The following is a 20,000-nucleotide window of genomic DNA, read 5'->3' as shown; positions in this document are numbered from 1 at the left end:
TGATGGCAGGGTGAGGTGAACGGGATCTCGAAGAACGAACCAAACTCCAGCCCGGTGTAGATCATCGTACCGAGCCCGAATGCTAAGGGGCGAGAGTAAACAAGCGTTGGAAAGGGATCTGGTACAGCGAGCACAACACTTACCTATGGCACCGACACGCAGGAAGAAGCTACCGTGGGCTGGATCTTGGGTTGTTTTACGCTTGAAGCGGGGTGACAGCGCCGCCTCGGGGTCCGCCGTTGGTTCCGGCTGTCCGGGTGGTCCAGGCAGGCAAGCAGGGCAGGGAACGAAACGCAATACAACGGGGGCACATGGTGGTGAGCACGGTGGTTTGGGAGGTAGATGCGGATGGAGTGAGAAGGGGGTCTCCCTTCCTTACTCTCTCTCTCTCTCTCTCAACTCAAAAAGGGAAAAGTTTAGTAAAACGGCAAACGCAAAACGCACTCCAAGAAAGAACGGATCAAACTCCAAAGGCCCAACCTAGGCCTGATGCCTGTAGGTCGTACGGGTTAGTCAGATCAAGAGACAACTTCAAACCAAGCATGCCAGGCAATAGATTCCCAGAACCGAATTAGCACCGATAGAGAGAGAGAGAGAGAGAGAAAGAGAGAGAAGTGAAGTGCTCCGACTGCTTGGCTTCTAGATGCTAGTCTAGGTTACGACGCTATCCATTCCTGTTCGTCGGTATGATTAGTGTATTATCCAGGATCGAGGAGGTACACTGCTATTCCCCCCTCCATAAACCATCACCATTCCCAGTAAGGTAGTGTCAGTAAGGCAGGCACACGGCATTCGAGCAGGCGAGACACACGAGCAAACAAGCAGAAGAAGGCGAGAAGAAGGAGAACTCTTCTGGAACCGGGAACGCGGGGGTTCCAGCGAGAAGCCTGATCCCCGGTTGGGATGAGCTAGGGGTTTAGTGTCGAGGGTTAACACCACAGCAGGCCACACACAAACACACACACACACACAAGAGGGAAGGAACTTTGGACGCAGACTCAGGATCCGGGCGATTGGGAGATTGGGTTGTTGTTAGTTAGGCAATTCCAAAAGACACACACACACGCACGCAGCGGGCAGTCGGATGTAGTGGAGAAGTGTAATTATGTATGTATGTATGTGTGCGGTGTGTACCGTGTGTACCTGTACCCGTCCAGCGTGTCTAGCACCTGGTGCCGGATCCTGGATAGTGCGTGATGGGGGCGGCGACGAAGCAGACTGGCCAGAGGGAGGATGGGATGCCTGGGACTCCTGCTGCTGCTGCTGCTGCTGCTGCTGCTGCTGCTGCTGGCGCTGCTGTTGCTGGGATGCACGCATCTGGTCGCGCTTCTTCTTCGGATATACCTCCTGCTTGGTCGAGTACTGCCGGTGGGCGCGTGACGATGGAGGACGATGGGGATGAAGGTAGAGCAGTTATTATGGTTGGGATGAGTATGGTGGGGCGCGGTACGAGTGAATGCAACAGGGTAATAGTGGTTGTTGGTGGGTAGTGGCCACCGCTCAGCAGCTGGTTACACGAGCGGCACTAAAACCAGAGACGATCAGAGAACGGATATCAAGGAGATCAGGAGATTCAAGGAGTAGTGGTAGTAAGTCAGTACCACTAGGACATTGGGCAGCGCACGGCTTGCTAAAGCGAAAAAGAGGACAGTGAGCTAGCACCCCGAGCTTCAGGACATGCTCCAGGATCCTCTCTAAGGTCTCGTCCAATAATTTGGAGTAATCTGCGATCCGTCCGTGCGGACGCACATGCCAGCGAACCAGAGGAAACACGACGGGGGTTGGAAAATCAAGAGAAAGTATAGACAGCGAGAGAAAAAGAGAGAGAGAGAGAGAGAGAGAGAGAGAGAAAGCAAAAAAGGGGAGAAAAGAGGGGTAGTAGTACCACCCCCCGTTGGTCACAGCAATTCGGGTCACCTGATAAGTGGAGCTCGCCTTGGCCGCACCCTTGCCCTTGCCGGACTCCTCCTTCGCCGATGACTTGGCGGTAGTACCGCTCTCCTGCGCCGCTGCCGTCCCGGACTTGGCACCATCCTTGCCGTCCTTGCCTCCGCCAGCCTCCGGATCGGTTGCGGTCTTTTTCGATTTCTTCTCCTTCTTCGGTTTCTTCTCCTTCGGTGGTTTCGGTTTTCCGTTGCAGCAGGAACTCTCTATTGTTGTTGTTGTCAGCGAATGTGTGTGCGAAACGGAAGTGTTGGAATGTGTGTGTTAGATCAAGAAGGATTGGACACTCATGAAGCGTTACCTTGCAGCAGGAAGCAGAAGACGTAGAGCAGGAACAGTATGCTCGCACCGTACAGATAGGTGAAAAAGCCCTCATAGTAGATGACCGGCAGCCGGTGCGTGGTGACATCGCTGATTACGTACGCCACGCACACTACGATCAACAGCATCGCGTACACCAGGCTAGTCACGATGAACAGCGACGTTCTGCAAAACGACAGCAAAAAAAAATGAAATGAAAGGATACAAAATGTGATTTGGCAAAGAGGAGAGTTTCCGTCGGTCGAATTAAGGAAAGGGGTGGAAGGGAGAGAGTGGTGGGTGATGACGATGACACTCCTGGTTAGCGGAGCCACCGAGGGATGCACCGGCACTGTTGGATGAGGATGACGGGTACGTGACTAATGAACCGGTGCACTGAAGAGCCATTTGGTCTTTTGTGTGCCAGGAAAACTTGAGGCACTTGAGCTATTGATCGCATTGAGCCATTGTTGGCCATGCAGGATGCCCCGTTGGCATGCCGCGTTATTGTGCGTGATTTAAAGAATTGAGTTTGCTGATGGACACCGTCGCAACTCTTGAGCGCATTCAAAGAGTCTCGTTTTTTTTGTTACTAAATTACCGAACTCTGTTTTCCAACTAAGCACGACTATATCCCAAGGACTTTTGTGGGGTTTTGCTGTGTCCAGCACGGAGTGAAAAATAGAGAGACCATTAAGGGGCAGAGGCACTGCTGTGATTCATTTTTAAAATGCCCCTAAATGTATGCAAAACGTTGCTACTGCTACTGCTGCAGCTGCTGCTGCAGGCGGCCCTCGAGCGCGATCCGTTGCGCCCTACTTTCTCCGTGCCAGATCAAGATGAGAGAAGAAGAAGAAGACGGGAAAAAGGCGAGAGCGCATGGAAGTCCTGCATCCAAGTGCGCTCTACCGGACGAGGTTCATGTTTATCTTCATCCGGATCCGGATCGGGAAGGGGCCTAATTCATTATTCATCGCGGGGTGAGACCGAGCTGGCTGTTGTTTGCAGAAGCCTGCCATCAGCCCTTTTCCTCCCTTTCCCTTTCCAGTGCACCTCCTGTTTCAGGCTCACAGTCCGGAGCGGAATCTCTACCTCGTTTGCTGGAACGGTGGTGCCCGTATGCCAAAGGTATGCAATGTGGCCGCTTCATGTTTGAGCGGCTGCTATGCGGTCACTTTGTATGACAGGTCCAGAAATTTGGGCGCTTAGTGGCCGCCGAGCAGCCGTTTAAACATGAAGCGGCCACATTGCATACCGTTTTGTCAATAGGGTGGTCCACAGCAGTCCTTTGGCCGTGGTGCTCTTGCATTGATGCTGCTGCTGGTCGTGGTGGTGTTGTTGTTGCCGTTGTGAGGTTATCGTGTACCAGAGGCATGAAGTCTGCTACTCCTGCTCCTCCTCCTTCTCCTCCTGCCGCTGCAGCTGCTGCTTCTTTTTTGTACCGTAGTGACCTGAATGATGGGAATTGTTTGCGTTCTAGAAGGCGCTGAACGGAGCAAACGGCATTCCAGAGGAGTTCCAGAATTTTCCTCTCACTGTCTCACTCGCTCTCTCTTTCTCTCTCCATCTCTCTTTCTTGCTGTATTTTTTCTCTCTCCATCTCTCTCTCTCCTTTTTGCCACGGATTCGCTCCAGGACACGCAGCAGACTGCGTGGCGCTCGCGTCCTGGCGGTTCGCGTACGCGCTTTTCCGCTCCGCAATTCCGCATGACCCTCCCCCCTTCTGTTCCCTCTCTCTGAAATGTAGCATCTTCTCATTTCTCGCAACCCCCAAAAACCACATAACACCACAACTAACCTTTGCAGCGGCTTCGGCATCACATTCTTCAGCTCCATCTCCTTGTTGGCGGCGTTGTTCTTCTCCGCGGTATCACTGCCACCGCCGCCACCACCGCTACCCCCACCACCACCCCCGCTGGGTGCTCCTGTTCCTCCTACGGCGTGGGAGCGGGAGACGGGCAGCGTGGCCATGTTGTCGCTGCTCTCCACATCGACCGTGGCCACCTTCATCTCACCACCACCGACCATCACCAGCGGGATCGGAGATCGTTTTTCGGTTTTTCGGTTTTTGCTGCCCCCGCGCGTCTCTGCTTCCCAACCGACGACGCCACGCACTGATATACACTCAATACACTCAGTACACTCGCACACACACACCGGAACAACACTTGGAATAAGCGCGCGCGCCCTGCTGGTTTGGTTGTTGTTGCTGGCTGCTGCTGCTGCTGCTACTGGAAATGATCTGGAAGTCCCAGGGTGCAGGACAAGGTCAGGCAAGGCTTCCCCGCTGCGGCACCCCCTCCCCCTCCCTTTCTTCCACTAGTGCTCACAAGGTCACTGGTTGCGGACAACAACAACAACAACAACGCCAGCAGCAGCAGCAGTGGCTGCGACGCAAACAACGGCGAATGAACTGGAATGGAAAAGTGGCTGGAACGCGTCGCAGGAGGAGAAGGAGGAGACGACGCGAGAAAGGCGATAAGGGTGACAAAATGGCCGCACATTCGGATGCTAATGTGCACCCAAGGGGGGGGAGAGATAAAATTGGACGCCAAATTGGACGCCAAGCCACCGAATGGAACCAATTTGGTGATCGGAGGATGGGGAGGGAGTGCTGAAGCATCCGCAGCATCCGGTTCCGGCCACCGGCCCCGCGGGTGGGAGGGTAGTGGAATCAAGATGGACGCCCCCGGGCCAGGCCCGGAGTTGGTCGTGAGGACACGTGAGCCTGGTTCGAGTTGGAGTGATCCCGAGAGAAAGAGACAGAGAGAGAGTGAGAGAGAGAGACTCCGCTTTCTCTCTCTCTCTCTCTCCCCGACGATGCGGCTCGGTGGCTGTGCCGTGTACCGTGCGCGCCTGCTCGGATGCTGCGTCCGTGTTCCGCTCTCTCTCTCTCTCTGTCTAGGGGTGGCGGAAAACCTCCCTTCGAGAGTCCTCGGAACGGGCCGCTCCCTCGCCTGTTGTTTTGCGCATTCCGCTCTCACGTTCTCTCTTTCTCTATCACACACTCTCTCTCTCCAGCCTCGCCCTTTCCCTTCTTTAACGCACAAGGACTTCCGGGCCCAGATTTCGTACGTTTGCATGCGTCTGTATGTGAATGTGTGTCTGTCTGTGTGTGTGTGTATGTGCGAAGGAAGGGGGTACGTCCACCAGATCCCTCCGACCAGACCAGAACATACAAGACGGGCCCTCTGGAAGTGTCCTTTGGAACCCTCAGATCTGGTATGCACCCCATCACTCCTCCATCTCTCTTCCACTCGCTTTGTATGTAGCGCGCGCGCAACCCCCCACACCCCCATCCCCATCCCCCGTTCGACGTAACGACCCCAACCCCCATTTCGGGCGGGGTCATGGTTTTCGCTCGCTTTGTGCGCTTTCGCGAGGGAAAATCCGTGGAAAACCAACCACTTTTCGCAACAAAAGTGCGTCTCTGGCTCTGGATACTCTGGGAAGGAGCATGTGTGTGTGTGTGTCTGTGGTTGGTAGGTGTTAGGGGTCGTCCAAGAAGGGAGGGGGTTCAGGAACTACAGCAGATGCCCTTTGGTACCCAGGAGCTTCAACAAGAAGTTCCCCCAGGACGAGACGGGACGTTCCGGGACCTCTCTGGGTCCGAACTTCCGGATCGTTCGGGAGGGGGCGGAGGTTCCAGGTGAATCTGGTGAAGATGAATCTTCGACTCGTATGGGGTTGATGGCGTATTGATAGTTGCTGCAGGTGGCTGTGCAGGATATGTGACACAGGAACAGTGACAGTGAGGACTGAGGGCTAAGGGCACTAGGACACCGCCCCTTTTTGGGGGGGGGGGTCTGTCCTGGCTGTGGATACCCCGGGGAGGGGGCAGAGGTGGTAATCGGTTTTGATTGATTGATTTGCGTGATTTTCCTTCAACAGAAAACGCACACACACAGCACACGCACAGATACGCACTCACACACACAAACACACACAAACACACCCAGGAAGTCAACGAGGCAGACTGTCTGTCGAGGAGGCAGAAAGGTCTCCGCTGCTTTTGGGCTAGACCACCAGAACCAGGACAAAGGATGCTGCGAAAGACTGCACAGCATTTAGCGCGCTCTCTCTCTTTCTCTCTCGCTCTCTCTCTCTCTCTCTCTCTCTTCTTCTTTCTACTCTACAGCAGTCCGCAACCCGCACACACTTATGTAATGGCGATCCCTGAAGACACGGGAACCTAAAAACCCCTTCCCGGAACACCCGATTCCGATTCCGTGTCACGACGGGGGATGTTGCGAAAGATAAAACTCCTCACGCACGCACGCACGCACGGACGCACACACACATGCACAAGCAGCAGCAGGAGTCCTGTGCGTCCTTAACGCTTTTTTTTTATCCCACAGTACCAGGAGCGCAGCAGATCGTCCGCCCTGGCAAGGGGGTCCTGGCACACGCTGTGACGCTCACACACACGCACGCACACGGTCACTCGGTTTCTGCACCTCGGTCTGACTGGCTGGCTGGCTGGCTGCAGGATACCGCGCGATCACGTACCAATCGCACAACTGGCAGCCAGAATCCGTGGCGACCGCTGCGGCTATCAGGAGTCCTTCGAATGCTGCTGCTGCTGCTGCTGCTGAGCATGCGATGAGACGAGACGAGAGAACACGCCGAGATGTGTGTGCGCGTCGCTCTTCGGGGACGACCGGAGCCGACCGACCGACCGAGAGAGAGAGAGAAAGAGAGAGAGAGAGAAAGAGAGAGAGAGAAAGATGCAGCAGAACGCGCGCGCTATTCTATTGCCAACCAGAGATTGCCAATTGGCGTGTGCTCTCTCTCTCTCTTTCTCACTCTCTCTCTCTCTATCTCTCTCTTTCTCTCTCTCTATATGTCTCTCTCTCTCTCTTTCGAGGGCTGTCGGTTCTTCTCGCCGCATCCCTTCATCGCCCTTGTGCGCGCCGCCTGTTTCCAGCGTCCGTCCGTCCGTTCGTTCGTCTTGGATGTATCCCGGGCCCGGGGAAATTGGGAAAAACGCTGGCGAAGCTGTGCGAGCGAAAAACATCTCGGGGAAAATCGTCCACCACCATCGCGTCGCGTTGGTTTGTTGAGAGCACTCGGGGCAGCACACTTGGGGTGCGTGCGTGCGAGCGTGCGTAAGTGAGAGAGAGAGAGAGAGAGAGAGAGAGAGAGAGAGAGAGAGAGAGAGAGAGAGAGAGAGAGAGAGAGCACACGAGCGAGCGAGCGAGCGAGGGCACATCACAACAAAGGGATATTCGCGGCGATTTCCACGGAGAGATGCGCCTACGAGGCCAGATTTGTTTGCTTCTGCGTGCGTGTGTATGTGTGTGTGTGTGCAGGGTGGTGCTGGTAGGTTTCCCGAGTTTACGGTGGATGGATGGATGATGCGGGGTTGGCGGAAGGTCACCAACCCCCCTCGAAGTGTCCTCCAGGAACTCCAGAAAGGAAGAAGATCCTTGATCGGAGAGGGGAGGAGTGCTGTGGCGCGTAGCGAACAAGTGGCTCCCAAGTGGATAGACAAATCCTTTCGCTTTGCTCTGTTCTGCTCTCTCTTTCTCTCTCTCTTTCTCTCTCTCTCTCTTCATCCCATCCACGACGTATTGACATTTAATTGGGTATAATGCAATCCACACCGAAGGTATATGGTATGCTCTCTTTCGCCACCTATGCCACCCCCTTTGTTCTACCCCTCCCATCCAGATAAGGAGGGAAAAATGTGAACAAGCGAAGCTAGAGGGTGTATCGCCCGAAATCCTGGCCTGATCCAAGGTCACGTTATGCGCCGTTCTAGCGCCCTTCCGTTGGGAAATAGTTGAACAAAGTTCAAATTCAAGTTCTAGCATAACGTCCAATTCAAACGTCTTTATGTCTTTTGCCGTCATTGCGTGACAAGTAACTAGCTTGGAGCAGGCTTTAGCTGCTGTGCTGTGAGCAGCCTTAGCGGTATTGTAGCTTGAAGCACAGCAATGTAGATAATATCAGGTCCCAGAATTGTTTTTTTTTGTTGAATCTGCCAAAATAGGGCGCCTTTTTTTTTTTTTGAGAAGGTTCACAGCATCATATGTGAAATCGCTTTAAAGTATAGCTAAATACCTTTAAAACGCAATAAGTGAGTGCTTGTATTGGTTACTATAACCTTTTTTATTTTTGTTACTACAACCTTCTTTCATTCGAAGAAACCGGCTGCTAAAAGTTATCCTTTGTTCCTATCGACTTCTCCGAACCACTCGAAAGCGTCGATATAGGTCATTCTCAGCGCTGTTTTAATTAACTATTTTTTCGATTTTGAAAATAAATCGTTTTTGTTGAGTCAAAAAATCGCCTTTCAATCGTCAAAAAATCGCGAACCTTTTGCGCGTGTGGCGAGCACGTGACCGAGGCCGAGGCGATGACCGGTACATTCAAATAATGCGCGCGAGCGCGCGTGAAATAATGTTCGCGAAACATTTCACAAACGAACAAGCATGTGAAATATTTCACATGCGCACCGCGGCAGATTTCATCTCTGCTGTTCTGTGCCTTGGTTGGTGTCAGAGAACGCCCTCTCCGGCGGTTCCCATTCATCCGAACCAGTGCGCACAGAGTGAAGCGGAAGCGGAAGCGGAAGCTGCTCCGTGTGTGTGTGTGCACGTGATAGCCTTTGACATCGCGTACTAATCAGCACAGTAAGTCTGATGCATGCACAATAAAATAAAAAAATATAAATAAATATAATAATAGTTTGACCCCGGGGGATGATGATGATTGCACAACTCGCAACTCGCGCGGCGATCGTTGGCACAAGGTCAGGAAGGCCATTCTCCTGCCAATCGCCATTTAGCACCTTAGGGGCCAGTTGGCACAAAACAGTTGCTTCGCTAATTGTTTAATGCCTGCCACTGCCGGCCCAGGAGTGTCACGTAATAATGAGCACCTCCTCGACACCTTCGCATTTGCTTGGAATGAAATCATCACTTGACTTGACGTTGACAGAATAGGGAGGCAGGTAGGCAGGAGAATGGAGTATTGGAATAGGGGGGAGGTAGGAGAGGGGTTTCTGGACTTACTTGGCGTTCTTCGGCTTCCGGCCTTCGACGATCTTGCTGAGGTGAGCGCGCAGATGGATACCATCGTCGTCGTCATCGTCGTCGTCGGTGTCGGTGACACCGCACGTACGCAGACCACCACGACCATGAGCGCGGCGGTGCAGCACCTCCTCTTCGTCGTCCAGTCCATTGCAAGGCACTGCCGGTGATTTGTGGTGGTGATGATGGTGGTGATGATGCTGCTGCTGCTGCTGCGCTGGACGGTGATGGTGATGGTGCGTCGGTGTCGTGTGCGATCCGAAGCCATCGGGATTGAGCTGAAGGATGGGAACAGACGATGAAGAGTTAGAGAAGGTGCATTGGGTACATTAGATGCATTGACGCTGGACGTACCTTGACCATCGTACCGATCTGGCGGGACTCGGGCCTCGGGCTCTCCAGCAGGCAGTCACTCTCGCGGTCCATCGTCTCTGGTTTGGCGAGCGGCGGGAACGATACTGGCACTGGTAGCGGGCGTCTCGGCGTCGGTCCGATCAAACGTTCATGCATCTCATGAATGTAGGGGCACCGTATCATTCCGCGTTGCAACTGCTCGCAGGAGTGTGTGTGTGTGAAGAGAGAGAGCGAAAGAGAAAGAACTCTTGTTAGGACCCTCCGGTTGTTTGGCTGAATGACTCATTAGCGGGCCAGAAGGGGTCCGGTGCTGCATTAAACGTTGATCCCTGGTTCCCTTTGACCCCTTTTTGTGGTGGTATGCTGGCGGTAGGCGACGCCGTGACACGATTTAGCAACAATGCAACAACTCCCCCCCTATTATCTTCCTCTCTTAATCATTTTCTCTCTCTCACACACACACTCTTAGTAATCGACACAACGTCGTGGAAGTCGCGTGTTGCGAGCTATATTGTTTTGGAATTCAAACCGTATTCCCACTGCGGGTCGACAACCTCCGCGTCGAGTCCTGTGCCTGGATGGGGCCTGGATGGGGCTGGAGGAGGACAGGGGTTAGCGGATGGGCTGGTTGGCACGAAACCAATCATAACGCCACGAATCGTCTGCTTCTCGGTCACGATAATTATGGACGGTTCGTGATGGACCTAAAACCCAGCCAACAACACACACACATAGACACACACAAACAAGCAGTATAGGTGATGGAAGTAGTGGCACCACCTTCTCCCCCACCACACTTCCCTATCATTGCTTTTTAAGGGTGACATTGAGTTAAAATGTGTTTTTTTTTTAAATGTCTCCTCTACTCTCCAGGAAGGGAATCGATAGGGGAGCGAGGAGGGGGTGGTGAGGTCGGTAGTAAAATGCACCCCCTCCCCCAACCCCCTCGTCCTACCTCTGCCTGTAGAGTTGGCGGCGCGGTTTGCTCTCTTTTTATGTGTGCCTTTCCCTGCCGCCCCTCAAAAACACCCCCACCCCCCACCCCTCCGATCTTCCTGGGCTTCCTGGAGCCGCCTTGGGTGATCTCAACACCGTGGAGGTCCCGTCTTTTTTTTGGGCCCTCAAAACAGCATTCGTCTGCACCGCGAACAGTACAAGGTGCAGGCAGGGTAGCAGAGTAAGAAGATAGAGGAGTAGGAGGAGAAGGAGGAGTAGGAGGAGAAGAAGAAAGAGGAGCGACCGGTGAACAGTCAATCGAACAAACCGAAGAGCGTGTTTTAAAGGTGCGCCTTGTTTTTTTTGTTTAGGTGTTTGTGTGTTATTGTGAAGCGCAAGAATCGAACGAAAAAAGGCGACATAACCTCACATTCCCTCCGGCGGCTGCCTGTTGGTGTCATCGTGAACCATGTTGCGACGCGGGGAATTTTGTGTCGTAGCGCCATTGCCGTCCTGGCCACAGCAATGGCTTTGCAGGACACGTTCAGGACACACTTCGCAATATATCACGGCGCATATAACATATACCTTCAATCGGCTGGCTCGGCGTTTTTTTTGTATTAAACCGGCTTCCCCCCAACCCCTTTAACCCTTTAACCCAAACTCCCCTATCACATGCACCCTTGGGCTGACTGGCTACAGTGGCTCCGAGTGTTTAACGGAGGAAAACACACAGTAAGGAAGAAGAGAGAGAGAGAGAGAGAGAGACGCTTTTGGCGTAAACCGTATCCCAAACATGGTCGGCTGGCAGTGCAGTGCACACCTCATGAGGAGAGTGGGGGATGGGGATGGAGGGGGGGGGGGATGGTGCACATTCGCAACCCCTTTTCTGATGCTAATCTGCGACCTGCGACCCCCGTCTGCCCGTTTTGTGTAGCCTTTTGTGTGTTTATGTGTGTGTGTGTGTGTGTGTGTGTGTGTGTGTGTGTGTGTGTGTGTGTGTGTGTGTGTGTGTGTGTGTGTGTGTGTGTGTGTGTGTGTGTGTGTGTGTGTGTGTGTGTGTGTGTTCTAGTTGTGTGCGTTTGTGGCAAGGAAAGGAATCACCAGAAACTGCGTAGCGGGCCATCGTCGTCATCGTCGTCGTCGTCGTCGTCGTCGGTACTCAACATTATTGCGATGCAGTTCCTGCGTAGTACGGAGGAACAGGACCACCATTACACCATTCCTTCATCCCCATCAACAACGTCACCGGCAACCCCTAAAAGAGGGTTGTGCTCTGTCTATGCACGACGCTTGCTGCCACGCTGACTGCTGCTGCTGCAGACCAGAGAGGCATCGGCTGGCAATTAGCATAAGAATATGCGCATGAAATAGACACACACACACACACGTATAGACACACAGAAACGCGCACGTTCTACCCAGCGCCTATACTGATGACCGGTCGGCCAGTGATGATGAATAGCGAGACGATCTGGTGTCTCGCTTTTGACCGGGAGCAACATAAACATAGCGTCGTATAGAATGACGGAATTGGGGTGGGGGGTTGATGGGGATGCAAAACATAAATCATAACAAAAGAGGGCCTCCTCTCTCTCTTTCTCTCTCTTTCTCTCTCTGTCTATGTATAGATGGAACCGAAAATTTGTGACGCGTTCGCCCCTGGTACGTGGAAGCCATTGCGCTTTCGCAATCGAAACACCGCTTCCACCACCACCACCGCCTAACCTCCCTAGCTCTGTTTTCTCTGGGACCGAACCGGACCGATGGAAGTGAGATTTTCGCGCCAAAAATCCTTCCCCCTTTTCATGAAAATCGACGAAACCGCGTAGACAGCGGAGGGCTAGCGACGAGGAAAGGGTGGAAATGGGGGAGGTGGGACGCTCGGTAGTGACGCCGATAATGATGCCTTCAAACAAGCAACGTTTGCGTGCGCGCGCGCGCATGCCTTCCCCATGTCCATGTCCGTTTTTCCATCGTTTTAGAATTTCTGTTTACACGCGAAAGGTTTGTCGCGGCGAGAGTGTCGTGTTGGCGGGGGAGGGGGGGGATTAACGCATCTCCTATGCATTGCCTCCCCGGAGCACACGGCACACGGGCGGCTGGTGGTATGCAGCAGCAGCAGCAGCAGCAGCAGCAGGCAGAACGCACGAGAATCGAATGAAATAGCGAACAACGGGGTTATTCGATGCGAACGCGACTCAAAACACGCGTACGGGTATATTTATAGAATCGGTTTAGGTCATTATGTGGTGGTTGGTGGTGGCTTCCTGGTTTTTCCCTCCCCGTTTTTTGTTTGGACTTTTTTTTTGTTTTGTATTCCAAAGGTTTTTTTTTCAATGATGAACGCCGCACGAAGACCAAACAAAATATAACAAAAAAACAGGGGGAGGGGGTGCGAAAGAAAGGAGGGTGGGTTACTGGTTTGCGCGGTGGAGTGCGCGACCGCTGACGCAACGCTAGACGCAATAGCAACACCAACAACAGGTGGATCTCAACAGGGCGTCGTGCAAGATTCGTTTCTTCCCCCAAAAACCAAAGACAACAAACAAAAGTACAAACGCAGAGAGAGAGCAGAAAATTGATTGCGTACAAAGGGGAGGAGGAGGGGGGGGGGGCAGTTTTTATGGGGTGGAAAACGGCATGATAGAATGCACGCGGACCATGTTTCCGAGCGACCAGAACGTGCGTTGTACGCGTACGAGCACGTAAATAGGGGTGGTTGCAGGGCTTGTGTGTGTGTGCGTGCGTGTGTCCTGGTTCGTTTTGGAGTAGCGTTAAAGAGAGTCTTCCTGTTAGGATCCGCGCACACACAAGTGCTTGACTTAACGACTGACGCCTTTAAGCGGAGCGAAGCGGATGAAGGGAGATGACGGTTGTAGCTTTGAATGAACGACTGCTGCTGCTGATTGTAGGTGTCTCGAAAACGCATCTCGCATATCCGGTAGGTAGTAGTACATTCACACACACACACACGCACTCACAGACACGCGCACTTACCCATGCCTCGCTGGTTCCATTTGGCGTACGGTGCAATCAACACAGTCACACAATCACACGCAGCGTCACCTGCTTCCGCCGAGGCCACTTGAAGAGGCTTGTGCCCGCGTTGGCGGCGTTGGTGGGGCCTAGGGAGGGCCAGGGAGGTGGAAGCGGGGCAACAACTAGGCAGGTGGTGACAGTCGTACGTCTTCGCTTCGAATAGACGCGATCGGAGAAGGTGACAGACGCGATCGAGTGACACAGGACCCACTTGGATCTCGGATCTCGGCTCTCTCTCTCTCGGTTTGGTTCTCTCTCTTTCTCGCTGGTTCGTGTGGTTCGTCGTCCACTAGTAGCGAAATCGAACTCGGTGGTGGTGTGTTTTCGCCTTGTTATGGCCTCGTCCAGAGGGTGCGCCTTGGCACGCTGCTTCTGCTCCTTCTCCTCCTTCTCCTCCTTCTCCACCCACCCGAGGGTGTCTCGGGGCTATCTTTTCGTGTATCAAGCACGCACTACCCCCCGGATCAAGCCAAGGGAAGGGGGAGGGACGCGCGCACGCGGGGCTTCCCTTCTCAAACCAAAGCGTTCTTTGTTTTTGTTTTTCCGGTACGGCAGTCGGGGAGAGAGAGAGGGTGAGCGTGTACCCTCGCGCGTGTGTGTATGTGTGTTCGAGCGCGCCCGCGCACGTCAATTTTCCCGCTCTGTTTTGACTCGCCAAACCAAACGCCGCGATGCGATGCCGTTTTTTTCCCGCCGCCGCCACCGACGCGACGCTTGCTACGGAAACCAAACAACGCCGGAGCAGCCGCAGTGGTGGTGGAGCGGAGATTGTTTTGCCGCTCGAAAGGGAAATGCCGCGTTTTCCGCGTTTTCCGCGTTTTTCTCAAATTCTATTCTGGAAATACTGGAGCGTGAGCGAGCGAGCGAGCGATCGAACGCGAGAACGCGGTGTCCGGTGGTTGATTGTTTCTGCACGCCGGTTTACTACAACACTAGAACATGCCACCGAATGGCCCACACACACACGCACACACAAAGACAAAACAGAGACACAGCTAGCTAGCTAGTTCAGAGGGTTGATAGATAGCACTGTAGGCGCGTAAGGGCCGAGAGTTGACGCGACGGCTGCACAGCACAACAGCAGAGGCATACACACGCATGCACGCAATCAGCCTCCAGAGATGTCGTTGTCGGTGTCGCCGAGTAGAAGAAGAGAGCTGCTACTACTACTACGGTTGTTGCTACCAACGAGTTCTAACTTCGACTGCTTCGAGTACAACGCTGCTACTGCTGCTGCTGCTGCTGCTGCTACCGTCGCTTGTGTTCTAGCGACAGCAACAGTAGGAAGCTAGCGGCGGGGAAACGCAACGCGCAGAGAGTGAGAGCGCAAGAGCGGACGAGACAGCGGGAGACCCGCTGGAGTGTGAGAGAGAGAAAAAGAGAGAGATAGGTAGTACAAACGTGCGCGCGCGCTGTTGCTTTTGGGTACCAGACAGACGACAGACAGAGAACAAGAGTGACACAGGGAGAGAGAGAGAGAGGGAGGGAGCCAGTGTTAGATGCTGATGAGAAGCGTTAGAGTGCACCGCGGGGGTGGCGGTCTGCGCCGTGGTCGCTTGCCTCCGATACTCGCGGGGGTTAGGGGAGTGGGGTGGGGGTGGTGACGCTAACCAGGTCGCCAGGGTAAGGGGTGCGTATTTCGCATTGTTGCAGCAGCGTCGGTTGATCCTCGCGAAAGATCTGCAACCCTTATCAACCCCCGGCTGGGTTGCTCTATTCCTTTCCGGAGCCACTACAGCGACGATGCCGTTACCATGGTTTCTCTCTCTCTTTCTATCTCTCTCTCCCTCTCCTTGGAGCACACGTTTAGCGCTAAATTACAGCGGGGGATGGGGATGGTGTAATGGGGGTGTGAATGGAGAGCCATTTAAGCATCGCCGCCCCCTCGGGAGAGGGCTTCGCCTTTGTTCTAACCAACCACTAAACCCACATCCATGTGTGTGGGTGTGTGTGGGTGTGTGTGTCGGCGTCATCGACAGGTGAACGTCAACTGGACTGTGACACACCGACCTGCGAACCGGGGTGCTAGTGGTTTAACCTGTTGCAAGGGTTTCGCCGCCATCACGGACCAACGGACTTCAAACACGCACGCACCCTTCCGCACAAACCAGGAAGAAGAGGGGGAGGAAGGTGTGATGGCCCACTGACATGCCATGCCATGCCCCACTGCTAATAATGCAACCTTCGGGACACGGACACACACACAAGCACAGGGATGGGGTGCTCTCATCCCTTTCTCGCGCCTTTTTTCTACCCCAAATTGGCAGAGGGCTATTTATAGCGCTTTTCGGGGGTTCACACACACACACGCGCATCCACGTGAAACCCTCTTAGTCGGTAAGGTCCTTGCGGGGCGCCTTGGGACCCCAGACCAGGTCCACGCAAAAGGATACATCCAGGTCGCCTCAATGCTCCTGATGGTAATGTAGGGTGTAGAGGGTACCTTGGGGGGAGGGTTATTATATTGTAATCATGGTTTACCACCGCGTGGTTCACTCCACCCGCTACCCCCAAACACACCCTCCTGCAGGTGCTTAATGATGCCGTTGGCAGCCATTATTAGTATATATTCTCGGGCGCGCCCTCTGGAGTGTGCCATCGACGACTGTATTTGTAGCGACTATTGTGCTCCCTATGCAGAGAGACACACTAGAGCGGAATATAGAGAAGGAGGGGGGGTCTGTGTGTCTCGGGCTATTGGGTTTTTGGGACTCACTCGGGACACAAATCATAGCATAATAGCACTCGTCTCGAACGGCAAGGAAGAGGCAGAGGGAGAAAGAAGCTGCAGCTCCTGCATTTCTCCTCCATTTTCTGCCGGTCCAAATTCCGGTCTGGCGGCCCCGCGGATCCGAAACAAAACTCAATAGAGGGAAGAGGGGGTTGCATTGCGCAAGGGGCGGGGGATGAATTGTACAATAGGACACAGTATACAGACAGACAGATAGACACACATACAGGCACACATACACAGCACAGTACAGTTTGAGTCTGAATGTGTGTGTGTGTGTGTGAGAGAGAGAACGAAGCAGAGGTCGCTGGCCGATTAGAGTATTGGAAGGACTCACGAGCAGGCGAAGAAAAGGGAGGGGAGGGAGGGAGAGGGGGGCGGAATATCGCGGAAAACTCCTCCCCTGTGGTGTTGCCCTTTCCCCATCTCCTTGGCATCCTCCAGCACCAGCAGCCATTTCATTTCCTTACTCATCTCCTTCCAACCATTCTGGAGTCTCTCTCTCTCTTTCTGAGTCCTATAGAGCTCATAGAGGCAGCGGGAGGAAATCAAGAGAATTCTCCACCTCCCCCCTCCTCCTTCACATTCCTCTCTGCACCTCTGTAGCCGCGTGCTGTTGCTTCCGTCTTCCGTTTCGCGAGAATCTAGGGCAACGGCAGGCTGCCTTATTGCTTGCCCGCCGGAAGAGATACTCCGGGTAAGACCCCGGAGGCCGGAGGTGTCAGCAGCAGCAGCAGCAGCAGCAGCAGTAGCAGGAGTTGCTTCGCCACAGAAGCATTCATTTCTACTTTCTACTTCCTCTGCTGCTACTGCTACTGCTACCTTTGTCCGTAGGCCTCTGAAAGAGGCGAACTCCAATGTCTTGGATATCGATCTGGTGTGCAGCCAGACAAACCAGCCAGACACCAGCACTGGCAGAATCAATCAGCGCCAAAGCCGCCCAGGGAAAAGGGACCTCGAGAGCGAGTGGCTTCACTTTTTCACTGCCTGTCACGAGCCTGTGTTGTCTAAACAAACACACAACGCAAACATGCACAACATGCGGCGGAAACCACAATCGGAATCGATCCGTCACGCCGTGCGCGTCGTAACGCGTCGAAATGTCTGTTGACTGATCGCATCGGATCAGTCATCGGGGAACGGACAGATCGACCAACTGCCGGACGTGCGTATCCAGTGGACTGGACGTGATCCAGTAGGCTGACCGGCGCCTACAGTTGGCCTAGATTGAGGTTCGGCGTTCGGTCTCATCACGATCATCATCATCATCACTAATGGCACTCACCACCAGTGCCTTCCGGTGCCGGTGTCTCCAAAGTAGGAGTCCAACAATTCCAAGTCCAAAAATATATCTATATATAGATATCGGGCAATGCATTGCATCATCCGGAGCGACGCGTGACAAATGTAGGTGCAGGGCAGGATGGGGCGCACGTGTCCAGCACCACACCAGAAGGACAGAGCAGCATTCCTGTATTCACGATTATTGCTCCTCACCAACGGAACACCACGCCGGTGGAGTCAAGTGACGTTTATAGCACCTCTAAACACTGCAAGTTATGGCCCGGGCCCGGGTACGTACTTTCGTTACTCCGAAGGCAAAGGATTCGCGGAGAGGAGTGTCCATGGGGTGGAATGACGGTGCGCGATCTGCAGGCGGTCACCGATCGTCCCGATCGTATTTGCTGGATGCTGGATGGTGGGAAGGAAGGAAGAGGTTGTGGTTGTAATTACTTCCATCCCTTGACTTGCTTGACCTTCGGCAGCGCTCTCGCTCTCTGCCCAGCTCACAGCTACTGTTTTCGTTGTTTCTGTTCCCAAACCATAAATAGGGTTGCGCGCAAAACATTCGTCCAATGGAATAGTTCATATGTTTTGTTTACAATAAAGAAGGGCGCTTCCCCAAAACACCTATTTGGGTTGTTTCATAGCTTTAGAGTGGTTTCTAGCAATGCTACAAAAATAATCCTTTTGGCATATTATTAGCTCGTCTTAGGAACAAAACGTGCGAGTAATTTCGTTTATAATTTTGTATGTGTGTGTGTGTGTGTGTCACTTTCTATTTGGAGTCCCAAAGTGAACCTTTGCTGCCCATTTTAGTTTATTATTTTACGGGCAGCAAAATTGCTGCACATGTTGCAGAAAAAACATTGATTGGTATTTTAGGGAATCATCTTGTTTACAATAATCACTACAGAAAATGGTTACTGCCGAAAGATGATGAGATGAGTCACTCCAAACGACCACAAAAGAACCACCAAAAGAAGATTATGCTGTCAGCCTGGGGAGCATAAGAACGATGTGTTTGATAACTTTTGTGTTTGGTAAGCTCTCAAGGAACCAAACGGTTGATGTGAATGGTTTTTTTTGTTTTTCAATCAGAATGTGTCAATCGTAAAGATTTCCTGCTCCATCAGGACGATCGCTCGACCGCATGCAACTTTATGCCACTCTCCATAAAATTGCACAATGCATTTATCATTAAAAAAAAAACCCCGGACCATGCACAGTCAGATTGCCATTCGTTTCGATGTTTGCAAAATTGCTTAGATGGCTAAACTTTTGACTAAGGCGACGGTCTATGAAATCGGACTTTGTTCCGTGTGGTTTGGGGGAGAAAAACGAAGAAGACCCATGATTCTACCGAGATCCTGCCACAGATGCCACAAAATGTCATAGAACAAAATGCAATAAACTATCTTTGTTATAAAAATATTTCAATGCACAAAATGATGAATCTTCAATATAAGTGTTTCAAAAACGGTATTTAATTTCAGTTAAAAAAAAAACGCAATTAATTATTACTCAACAGACTAATATTACAAACATGACTGAGTCATGAATTCACGTTTTAGATAAGCGATTAAGTATTATACTCAAACGTGAATTCATGACTCAGTGATTGCAAAGTGACTCACATCAGAACACTAAAACAGAAGTTACACCTGATAAAGCCAACGAGTTGCTGCTCTTCCCAATCCCAAATTTGGTTTGGTCTTTTATGAGTAACCATTCGTATGCTAACTAAGGAGAGAGAGAGAGAGGTTAAAGGCGAGATTGCACCTTCATATGGCCAATAGTAATAACATGAATCATGAATATACCTCAGACTCAGACTTAGCGAGCACAGTGTCGACAAATTTCAAACAAACGCAAACTCCACAAATGAACTTTAATGTGACGTGAATGGCGTGGTTCGATCGATTTGGGATGAGCGATCGATGATCGATATCCTTCTACAGCTCATTACTCATCGCCACAAATCCATACACACACACACACGCTGACCTGTTGACATCTTGCCACCTCCCTCTCCCCTCATTTCACCCTCCTAGCACCACCCCGAACCAACATCCCTTCCGGTGATGATCTCGATCGAGGATCGATTGGTTTACATTTACGCGATGCGATGAACGTTTGTTTGGATTTTCCACAGATACACACACACACACACGTCTGGGAGGCAGGCAAGGGGGGGGGGGGGGGAGTTTTGATTGGACTTCACCCCCTTTTCTTCCCCCCCTCGGACGCCATCAACACACCACCGGGTTTTTCGGTTGCAAGAACGTAAACAGCCAACGGGCAACAGGTTGGTTCCGGGTTGATTGACGCGCCTGGCTCCTCCAGCTTGTTTCCGGCGCCAAGATTAGGCCAAG

The 20,000-nt window shown here is 52.6% G+C and overlaps 1 protein-coding gene across 5 annotated transcripts in view; it reads right to left on the bottom strand.

The window, feature by feature from the left end:
- LOC125952231 (proton channel OtopLc) overlaps window positions 1–20,000 on the bottom strand; it is a 23,367-nt gene that overhangs the window by 3,114 nt on the left and 253 nt on the right. Inside the window, exons 1-8 of one of the 5 annotated variants that reach the window (XM_049681586.1) lie at window positions 13,572–14,848; window positions 9,636–9,830; window positions 9,264–9,559; window positions 2,246–2,430; window positions 1,918–2,150; window positions 1,144–1,362; window positions 144–249; window positions 1–82 (exon numbers count right to left, since the gene is read on the bottom strand). The exon at window positions 1–82 is cut by the window's left edge and continues 79 nt beyond it. In XM_049681586.1, coding sequence (XP_049537543.1) covers window positions 1–82; window positions 144–249; window positions 1,144–1,362; window positions 1,918–2,150; window positions 2,246–2,430; window positions 9,264–9,559; window positions 9,636–9,818 — 1,304 coding nt within the window. In that variant the 5' untranslated portion in view covers window positions 9,819–9,830; window positions 13,572–14,848. Of the gene's footprint in view, window positions 83–143; window positions 250–1,143; window positions 1,363–1,917; window positions 2,151–2,245; window positions 2,431–4,042; window positions 4,487–6,605; window positions 6,807–9,263; window positions 9,560–9,635; window positions 9,831–13,571; window positions 14,849–20,000 lie in introns of those variants that run through there. The other 4 variants (XM_049681594.1, XM_049681602.1, XM_049681618.1 and 1 more) reach the window with 4 other exon arrangements.

This window comes from Anopheles darlingi, chromosome X (assembly GCF_943734745.1).
Source record: "Anopheles darlingi chromosome X, idAnoDarlMG_H_01, whole genome shotgun sequence".
Taxonomy (NCBI): Eukaryota; Metazoa; Arthropoda; class Insecta; order Diptera; family Culicidae; genus Anopheles; species Anopheles darlingi.
Note: the sequence above shows the minus strand (reverse complement) of the source record. Positions and strands in the feature narration are given on the sequence as shown.